General features: G+C 46.0%; 1 protein-coding gene across 4 annotated transcripts; it reads left to right on the top strand.

Annotated features, from left to right (window-relative positions):
- Nucleotides 1–467: 467 nt before the first annotated feature.
- On the top strand, nt 468–9,292 carry FGFR1OP2 (FGFR1 oncogene partner 2). Of its 4 annotated transcripts, none has more exons than XM_032687905.1 (6): nt 468–483; nt 3,573–3,709; nt 4,565–4,682; nt 4,954–5,096; nt 7,140–7,253; nt 7,571–9,292. In XM_032687905.1, exons 2-6 carry the CDS (start codon nt 3,575–3,577, stop codon nt 7,706–7,708), a joined length of 648 nt encoding a protein of 215 aa, XP_032543796.1. In that variant the 5' UTR covers nt 468–483; nt 3,573–3,574; the 3' UTR covers nt 7,709–9,292. The 4 variants fall into 4 exon arrangements, with proteins under 4 accessions (XP_032543796.1, XP_032543795.1, XP_032543793.1 ...); XM_032687904.1 differs by having other exon boundaries at nt 481–496; XM_032687902.1 differs by lacking the exon at nt 468–483 and adding an exon at nt 1,210–1,371.
- The last annotated feature ends 1,067 nt before the right edge of the window (nt 9,293–10,359 follow it).

The following is a 10,359-nucleotide window of genomic DNA, read 5'->3' as shown; positions in this document are numbered from 1 at the left end:
CTGCTCGCCCTGCGCGGGCGGCTCGGCGGGGCCCGCGGGGCCCGGCTCCGGCCGGCGCGCTCGGCGCCCGCGGGGGTGGCAGAGGCGGCCGGAGCCCCCCCCGCTCCGCCCACCCCGGAGCCCGCGGGGGCCCCGCGCGGCCACCGGCGCCGCCGGCACCGCGGCTCCGCCGGCGGGAGCGCCCGGCGCACCCTGCCCGCGCCTCCACCACGGGCCACAGCGCCCGCGCCGCGCTGAGGGGGGGCGGGGTCACTCGCCCGACATGCCGAGGCCGCGCCCGGCCCCGCTCCTCGTGCTGCTCCCGCTCCTTGTCCCCGTCCCGATCCTGGTCCCGGTGCCTCCCGGGCCCTCGCCCCGCCCGGAGCGCGCGCCGCAGGATCTCGCGAGAGCTCAGGACAGCCCTCGGGGCGGGACCAGTGGAGGAGAGGGTGAGTTCTCGCGAGATCTGTGACCGCGGTGCGCGCCCCGCGGGGAGAGAGTCGGGTATTTTGTTCCGGTTTGCGAGGGAATTCTGTGTTTTATTGCAGTCTATGAAGGAATTCTCTGCTTTATTCCCGTTTGTGAGGGAATTCTCTCCTTTAATCCAGTCTGCGAAGAAATTCTTTGCTTATATTCCGGTCTCTGAGGGAATTCTGTGTTTTATTCCAGGCTACCAGGGAATCCTCTGCTTTATTCCAGTCTTTGAGGGAATTCTGTGCTTCATTGCCATTTGTGGGGGATTTCTGTGCTTTATTCCAGTTTGCTCCCACAAAAAGCTCCCTGTTCTTTGAAACGTCACGCTATTTTTACATTTTAACAAACAAGGGCACCAGCGCTCATTGGTCGTACGTTACATAACTTGTCTGTTAATTAGTACTCGACCCCGTTTGCTGGTTGGTAGGGACCTTAAAAATAATCCAGTTCCAACCCCCTGCCGCGGGCAGGGACACCTTCCACTATTCCAGGTTGCTCCAACCTGGCCTGAAACACTTCCAGGGATGGGGCAGCCACAGCTTCTTTGGGCAACCTGTGCCAGGGCCTCACCACCCTCACAGGGAAGAAGGCGTCCCCAACAGCCAGCCTAATCCAGCTCACAACGCAATACGTTAATCACCCCTGTCCCGGCACAGCTGCTTATCAACAATTTTAAAACAAATTTCCCGAGTTTGGCTCAAACCCGCCTCGGGAGGCCCAGGGAGCGCGCCGAGACCTCTCGCGAGACTTGGGGCGGGGCGGTGATGGAGTGGCGGCGGGTGTCCTCTCGCGAGAGCCGCGCACGGCCGGTGCTGCAGCGCCCCCTGCGGGTGCACAACGCAGCCCCTCAGGCCGCCATTTGTCACTGGCCGGGGCCGCTCCGGGCTCACCCCGGCGCCGCCGGAGCCCCGGGCATGAGTGAGTACCCTGAGGGGTTCGTGGGAACAAGGGGCGCCGCAGGGGCCGCAGCCGGACGATCGGGAGCGCGGCGGCCCTTCCCACGGCTGGGGCGCCGTGAGGGAAGAGGAGCCCCCCCCACCTCCATCAGACCCGCGAGCGGGGACGGGCAAGGGACCCCTCAGATGCTCGTCTTGGCAGGCGCTGGTTTCGCGATGGCGGCGGGTTTTGAAGGGGGGGGGGGGGAAGGCGACGCTCCCGGCGATGACACCCCCGGGATGGTCCTGTCACAACGGGACTGTGGCAATGACACCCCAAGGATGCCCCTGTCCCATCGGGAATGCTGGTGGACTTCTGCATCCGTCTGAATTCCTTGGAAACTGCATCCTGGCTTAGCGCTGCCCAACTGGTCACTGTGGTAAAACCTGGAGCTGTGGGAAAATAAGGTTTCCAGTGAGGATACGAAGGAAAAAAGAGACAGAAAACTAAATAATTGCACAAAAATCTTTATTATTTACTGTTGGGGTTTTTTTAATGTGCTAATGGAAGCCATTAGCAGGAAGTGCCAGGGAATGGATGTGTAGGAGGAGTGTTGCTGGGCTGAGTTGTTGCTCTGCTACCTGTTGACAAGGTTGCTCTGAACTGGGCATCTCTTGTAGGGCAGAGTTCAGGAATAATTAAATTTAGTTCCTGTAGTCATGCTCATAAAAATAATATACCATACAAATTTGTTTAAGTCAATTATATTTAATTAATTGGGGTTTTTTCCCTCCTGACTGTCCAGGTTAACTCCCAGGTTTAGCTCAACTGCAGGATAAGGCAAAGGTTTTGTTTGTCATAGGCAGCCAGAAAGAATTCTGAATGTTTACACATGGACCATGAATTAAGGAAAATCCGAAGAGCAGCCTTTCACTCAAACATGGATCTCATTAAATCAATTCCTGCAGCAGTTCAGCAAGTTGGAAAGTCATCTCTTGTCTGGGATATTTCTGTGGTCCAGTAGCAATCTGAGACTGGAAGGAGGAGCAGGGAAAGCAGATCCCTAAAAACAATGCACTCTGTTAAATCAGAGTGAATAAATGAACTACCAGTGATAACACAGATAGTTCTTTGCTGAAGAACTTGATACCTCAGATACATCAGATGGCAATTTAAATCAAAATGCTGTTTGATAAACAAACAGGAAAAAATCAACATTAGGAATGTTCGTAGGAATCTATGTGCCAAAATCCAGATGTTTTTGATAACACACATAATCCCAGAAAACACAGGTTGAATTTCTGGTGGTTGAAATATCCTTCCTTCTACTACTTACCCAGGACAGTGGGAAAAGGTCAGTTGAGGTAAATTTGAGGATTTCTTTAAGCTTGGCATAAAGATCCTGTACTATGATTTGTAAAGGTGCCTGAAAAAGTTAAAAAAAATCAACTTGAAGCAATTTTTTTCCATGTAGCTCAGGAAAGACTCAATAATCTTTAATCCTTACAAAAATCTTTACTTTCCCAAACAGCCTGGCTAAGAAATGGATTTAGCTGATTCTTGCTGTACCTTAGACCATTTCCTAAAGCAAATATTAAGCCTGATATCAATGTCTCATAACTCTCATAAACCTCTATCGCTACCGTCTGATGCTGAAGGAATTGAAGTAGATTTCCTTCTCAGTAGAACAAGCGCAAGGTTTCTGAAAAGAAAATGAAAAAGGCTGAAAATCTTGGTCTTGAAACTTAATCGACTAAACATGAATACAAAAAAAGTGCAGTGTAAAGGCCAGTGTTTTGGAAATGCTGGTATGTCCGAGCATTTTGCAAGCTTGGCAGTTGTGGCCATAAGTAATTTCTCTTAACAACTACTGCAATTGGAAACTGGTATTTTAATTATGCAGTCGGTCCTTTTCCTCGCTGTCTTTCTCCATCCTGCAGAAAATTTCACAGTTCCATTCCAGGCAGTGATGTTTGTGTTCATTTATAGACATGAAGAAATTTAATTCTCTGAGTTTTCCCTGAGCAGTTTTCTCCATCAGTTTGAGCTGTTCCTTCTCTGCCAATTTAACTCTTCAAAATCTTCCAGCCTGCTGTAAACATGGCTTTATACCTTAATTATCCTACTGTCAGGAGGTTGTATCCAGCTGCTTCAGGCTAAAAAACAAAGCTCTATCCCGCAGATAGTTGTTGTGTGCGTAGCGACTGGGGGGTGTGGTGGAAATGACGGTTTGTGATGTTCAGAAATGAGCTGCACGATCGAGAAGGCGCTGGCGGACGCGAAGGCACTGGTGGAGCGGCTGCGGGAACACGACAGCGCGGCTGAGGCGCTCATCGAACAGACCACGGCGCTCAACAAGAGGGTCGAGGCCATGAAACAGGTTTGCTTCCCAACCTTAGTTACTCCGCTGGGACATCAGCATGGAATTTCCTGTCACTTCTGTGCTGCTGTAGAATCAGTACAGTGTCGGGTAATCCTTTAATGCCACAGGTGTTTTTATTGTAGGTGTGACTGCCACCTAAAAATAGGTTGTTTGTATAGTTGGATCCTGTAAAAAGGTTTTCTCACTTGTGATCATTTCTGTTCTGATGGTCAAGGCATGTCGTTAGATTGAGTAGATTTCAGTAGAGAACTCCTGGAGAATGTAAAGGTGTCTCCTGACTTTCCATATGGGAGTTCATCCTGTCACGTTAATAAAACACAGGATATCTTAACAGGGCTATAAAATAATAAAACTCTGCCTGTGATTCAGCCCTGTAAAACTCATCATGCCGAGGCTTCATTGTTTCAGATCAAGAGTATTGAATTTACCCTTCTGTTGGGAGTCGGGATCCACTCACTCGGATCTGTGTGACTTGTACCCACAGTGTCTTGTGGTTTAAGGGACTGGGAAGCCACAGTGAGTATAGAGAGGTTAATACCTCATGGTTTGTTTCTACCACGTCTCTATCAGTTCTAGATTACCTGATGGTGAACTTGACCTACATAAATAACACCCACTACACACATCTATGGAATGAAACTTGTTTAAAAACAAAGGTGATGCTTTTATGTCTGTAGAGGACAGCATGTCAACAACACCTTTGTGCGTTTGATATTATTATTTAAAACCAAACATTGTCTTGCTGGTTACAGACCCTGATTGACAGGAGAAGTGGTGCTTTGTTAACTGCTGTGTAAAGTCAGCCTTTGTTTACTCAATATGTTGTGCCTTGTTGGTTTTTTCAATACCCAGTACCAAGAAGAAATCCAAGAGCTCAATGAAGTAGCAAGACATCGCCCTCGGTCCACGCTGGTGATGGGGATCCAGCAGGAAAACAGACAGATTAGGGAATTGCAGCAGGAAAATAAAGGTAAAACATGAAAATTCTATCCTTTCCAAGTTCCAGTTGCACCACTGAAAATAGTGAGGAGATAAATAGAACTTAATTCTGCAATAGAGGGATCTGTTTGGAGATGTGTTTTCCCACTGCTAAAACCAACTAACTCAGGAGCAGTCAGAACAAGTTGTGGTGTAAGCACAGTTGTGTAATTCCTTCTGGAATTCTGTACACTAGGAATGTACTTCTCCTCCTGTCTTGGTTCTTTGTTAAGCTCTAACTGAAGTTTAAATCCTGTTGGCAGAACTACGCACATCTCTGGAGGAGCATCAGTCTGCTCTGGAGCTCATCATGAGCAAGTACAGAGAACAGATGTTCAGGCTGCTTATGGCCAGCAAAAAAGATGACCCAAGTATAATAACAAAGTTAAAAGAGCAACATTCCAAGGTAAGAACTTCATTGAGGTTTTGGCCTTTGTTTTTTTAAATTAACACTTCACAGTGGATTAGTCCAAAGCTTACTTTGTGTCACTTTTTATATCACTGTACTACCAACAAGTCCTAATTTTTGTAATCCAGTCCATGCAACACAAACAGGAAACTTGAGCAATTGAGTAACTCGACCTTACCAGCTTCTCACTTATTTAAACAAGTAGCATTTCATTACTGTATCTACTTAATTTACTTTTGTTTTACTTTGATCTTTAAGGCAACTGTCCTATTGCACTGCCAGATCTCAGTGATGTTCACATTTTTAGACTGGTTTTAGCTTAATGCTCTTGACTTCAACACGTAATTAGTGAACCCATGCTTACTAGGAAGAACAAGCTTTTTAAATCCAATATTCAAATATTTTTACCTTAAATATCATAAATTAAAAAAAAAATATTTTAAAAGCCCTTTGGAATATTGAAAAACGTTACTGGATTCGAACTATATTTTTAGCATAAAATCTTACAAAAGGACAGGTGTAGATCCTTTACAGAAGAAGTTACCTCAGCACATGGTATAACAGCTCTTACAGACTCAGGAGCACCAACACAGGAAAGTAAAATTATATCCATCCTCAAATGGACTTGGAAATTTCATTTAGGAGCACTCCAGTGGATTAAAAGCTTGGGGAAAAAGAAAAAAAAAAGAAAAAAATAATATCACACAATATTATGGAGAGACTGGAGGTTTAGGCTTCTACATTTTTGTTAAACCTGATCCCACAAGAATGCCTGATGAAAGGGATTTATTACCCTTAACCTGACATTTAGGATTCTGGAATTTCATTACTTTTTCTCCTGCTCAGCCTTCACATTAAGTAAGGGTTAACAGTCTTGAAGCACTTTTTAAACACTCTTGTTAAGTAAAAAATCCATTATAGCCAAGGAATTCAGCTGTACCAGAAAGGGCTGTTTCCTCAAGTGCCAACTCTTACCTTTAGTGCCTGTTTACAGGAGATCATTGATTTCTGTTAATATCTGATCTGACATCAATGACCTTGGAACAGGCCTGGAATCATAATGATCCTGAGGCACAGAAGCTGGAAAATAGGAAGGAGGGAGGAGAGCAGGATATCTGAAACCCACAGCCCTTCTCAAGTCTTATCCCTGCCTGACCACAGCTTCCTGCCAAGCTAAATTTGGGGTTTCTTTGAAAAAATGTTTCCTGTCATCACCTGCACTGGAAACTGAGCAGCAAATAAAGATTTACAGCAAGTTTTTCCCTGGCCTCTCCCATGGGAGTGGGCATTGGAGGAGGAAACGGCTGAATAAGGGCTTGGGCATGACAAAGACTTGGCATCATAGTACAGTTGGAATAAAAGACAAGTGGAGAAAAAGACAATGCAAGACAAAAGCTTCTGGGAACACCATTCCACTCTCTGGCTTAACTGGGCAGCAGTAAATTCCAGAGGGAATTCAGAGGCTCTGCAGAGAAAGGCAGCGGTGACCCTTCAGTGTTTCCTCAACCTCTGAAACCCAGATCCCACATAAGCTGGAATTGGAGGTGGATTCAAGCAGAAGTATCTAAAAAAAGACTGAAGGACAGATGTGAGTTTCCTAAGACAGGACATCGAAAGGATGACCACTGCCTCTGGTGTCCTGAAGAGAGAAATGTCCATGGGCTGGTCCTGGGGATCAGGTTTCCAACTGGAAAGAATGTTGCAGACCCTGCTGCTCTCAGCTGAGTTGTTTTGCATATCCCAAATGATACACAGCAATTCCTGCTGCACAGGAAGGCCTTGGCAAGGCAAGCACGGGGCTGACTCCATTTGGAGGCCGTGGAAGACACAGTTAAGAAACTTCTGATAAAAGGGGTCAGTGTAGGACAAACCAGATTGGAATAAACAGGACCATGGTGGCCTCGTACCGTGGGAGCTTATTTTCCAAAATTTAGGCGTGTGTTAATAAATTGTCACAGCAGTTAAAATGAGGCACATTTAATGCTTCATTTTGTTAAATATATTGCTAAATTAATATATTACTGACCCTTTCTGTGTCAGGAGCTGCAGGTGCATGTGGACCAGATCACCGAAATGGCAGCAGTGATGAGAAAGGCCATTGAGATCGATGAGAGGCACGGCTGCAAAGAGCAGGAACGCATCACCCAGCTTGAGGTGAGGGTGGAACACCACTGCAACAAGGAGCAAGGCAGGGAATGGCAGCACAGCTGGTTCTGTGGGGTTCCTGTTGTGTTACACTTCCCTGGTTGGAGGGGTGCAAGTGCCATTTCGCCACTCCAGCTTTCTCTCAAGGTGGGGTGCAGAGGGGAGCCGTAACAGAGCAGGAGGGTCAGAAACCTGATGTTCTCAGTTGCAGAAGAGAAAGGATTTTAATCCTTTGCATTAGTTTGGAGTAGAGGGAAGGCTGCTAATGTAATTCCCATGATTTCTTCCTGGAGTCCTGTTAAATGCCTTGTTCTTTCTGTTTTTAGCAAGAAAACAAAGGCTTGAGAGAAATCCTCCAAATCACTAGAGAATCATTTCTGAACCTCAAGAAAGAGGATGCGTCAGAGAGTACCTCCCTGTCAGGATTAGTGACAAGCAGTGATTTGAGCCTGAGGAAAAGCTAAGGACTGTGGGAACCAGAAAGCCTCAATTGCACACTTTCCCAACGGAGCATCAGGGCTCACTGGTCAAGCACTTGTTCCTGAATAGGGCACCAGCAAGAGGACGTGTCAAACTCCATCTCAGTGGCTTTTATACTGTGTGAAATAAATTACATTGGTGTGACAGACTCATTGCCATAGGTCTGACTCCAGCAGGAAATGGATTCATGGGAATTCCTTTTATATGAAATCATTTTGCAGATAAAAGGTGAGATTTCAAATAACATATAAGTTATTGCTCATGCAAAGTTTCAGTGTAACTATTCTATAAGAAAAGGTAAGATTTCAAGTCCAATCTCTGGCTAAAAAGGAGTAACTTATGAATATGCTTTGTGCATGATCCACATTTTTTCCTTTGGTTTCTTTTTTAATAAATCCTCATTTTGCAACAAACGTGTTTGATGGAAAGGGCAGAGAGGCAGAAAAAGCCACATTGGAGAAGGAATAGATGGGACTAAACTTCCTAAGTGGGAAATAGCAACTGGAAAGCACCCAAGCAGTGGCTGCAGAAAGGTGGGTGGGAGGAGGAGCAGCTCAGGGCAAGGTTGGCAGCCTGCAATTAATACTCTGATTTTCCCTTTCTTCACTACTAACCAGTCACCAAAAAGGTTTTAAGGTGAGTTAAGCAGAGCTGAACTACTCTGAAATCATGCCTTAGGCAAGTTTGATTTTCAGTGACAACAGCACAGAAGGAGCTCAGATCCAGCACTTCCAAGGGTGCCAGTTTAAATCCAGCTTCCTGGGCCTCCATTAATTTATATGCAGAAAGGACAGAAATCAGCTCATTTTCACAGCACATTTTATAAATGGAGAAACTGCTGCTTCTCCTCCCAGAGCACCTTCTAGGCTTAACAATGCTGAGGACATCCACCTGCATGGAAACGAAGTTAGAACCACTTCCAAACTTGCTCAACATCCAAGGGAAAGTTTTGGGGGAACATTTTAGCTCCAGCACAGAATATTCTTGCCTGCTGTTATTTTCTGTAAAACCTTGCTAGTGCTACTCTGATTTAGATTTTGCATTTCTGCCGTGGCTTGCCAGAAGCAACATCTTTTTTTCACTGGAGTGTTCTGTTGTTGCAAACTTTATGAGAGATTTTGGGTTCAGTTGCTGAAGTTCCTGTTTCTGGAAGCATTTTTTTAGCCATTGACTGGTGTCAGAGACATTTCCACCCCTTGGATGCTGATGCAGCTCCAGGGCTGAATTCTGTCTTGACTTCTGACTCCAGAAGAGGGTTGTTGGTCTGTGGCAATACTTGGGGGTTGCTCTATTATGAAATAATGCTTGATTAGTGTTTATTTTTGTAAATTGAAGAGAAATGCAACTTAATTTATCTACTCCCAGCCCTCACATTTGATATGTCTCCCCTCTAACCCCTCTGCCCTGATCACTTCAGGATTCTGAAGAGCCTTCACAGTGTGTGGAGTGACTATTTTTCATGGCATACCTGTTATTTTTGTAACTCAGATGGCTTGGAAGGGATTTATGGCTAGAATTGTGTACTGTACAGGAAACTTATTTTATCAATAAAGCTGACTGAAAACACAGATGTTTCCATGATTAAAGCAAGGCTGGAAGGGAAGGAATGTGGTGGAGAAGTTTCCGCATCACACTTGTTTACCAGCCTTTTCCACACTGTTGGTCAGGAAGGAGCATCAAGGTCCAAAAGTGGCACCAGAAACCAAAAGGGAAAGAACAAGGAAATGCAGCAGGAACAACATTCAGCTGGAGGTGTCCAAAGACCACCTTCTCTCAGCCTTTCCTCATTAACCAACTGCTAAGGAAACACTCAGTGCAACTTCTCAGTCTTGGAAGGAAAAAAGCACAGCTCGAGTATCGTAGGAGGCAGCTGCTGTTTGGCTCGCCGGGACTTCACTGAGTAGCACATGATGAGTCATTTAAAAAATTCTTTTTAGTGTTCCTGAGCTTTTCTGCTTCCTGCATGTGGTTTTTGTTCCCCCTCGGCATTCAGGATTTAAAAAAAAAAAATTAATCCAGCTCATTTTAAGCCCATTAGATAATGTTGTTGTACCAGATAACATGGAAAAATTGCTACAGGTGCTTTTGTGAAAAGCCAGTTCTGAGCAGGCAGGGAAGTTTTACATGACCTTGTGCTCCTACCACTCCCTCTTACCCCCAAAACGAGCTCCTTTGTTGCTCTGCTTTGGAATTCTCTTCTTCCCAGCATGGAAGGAGCCTCCCCCAGAGCCAGCTGGGTGCCTGGAGCTCTGGACTGGAGCAGGCAGGGCCTGAGAGCAGGAAAACGAGTGTTAGAAACACTGAGCACCTGTTGGACAAACAAAAGTGTTACTGGAGCTGTTGTTCCTAGAGGCAACTCCAACATCAAACCTGCTAATCCAAGCAGTGGGAAGGTACAACCACCAGATGCGTATTGGCAACATTCCAAGGAACAGGATCATTCCTTTGTTCTCTAGAACCTGGTCTGGCAAAGCCATCCCAAAAAAGGCTCCTTGGATCATGCACTTCCTCAGTGGCTTCCCAGAGAACATTCCACACTCCAGCCTCTGGGTGTCATTGCAGCCACAGGTCTATAGGACAGGTCAGCCCAGCTCCCCCACCTCACCCCTTGGGAAGACAAAATTTTTCCAAGCAA

This window comes from Chiroxiphia lanceolata, chromosome 5, assembly GCF_009829145.1.
Source record: "Chiroxiphia lanceolata isolate bChiLan1 chromosome 5, bChiLan1.pri, whole genome shotgun sequence".
Lineage (NCBI taxonomy): Eukaryota > Metazoa > Chordata > Aves > Passeriformes > Pipridae > Chiroxiphia > Chiroxiphia lanceolata.
Note: the sequence above shows the minus strand (reverse complement) of the source record. Positions and strands in the feature narration are given on the sequence as shown.

Excerpts from the sequence above, each read along its gene's own strand:
- FGFR1OP2 (XM_032687902.1), top strand. The coding sequence starts at position 1,218 with ATGGAGTGGCGGCGGGTGTCCTCTCGCGAGAGCCGCGCACGGCCGGTG. Across the intron at positions 1,372-3,572 it reads CGCCGGAGCCCCGGGCATGA|AAATGAGCTGCACGATCGAG; the intron begins GTGAGTACCCTG and ends TGTGATGTTCAG. Across the intron at positions 7,254-7,570 it reads AACGCATCACCCAGCTTGAG|CAAGAAAACAAAGGCTTGAG; the intron begins GTGAGGGTGGAA and ends TTCTGTTTTTAG.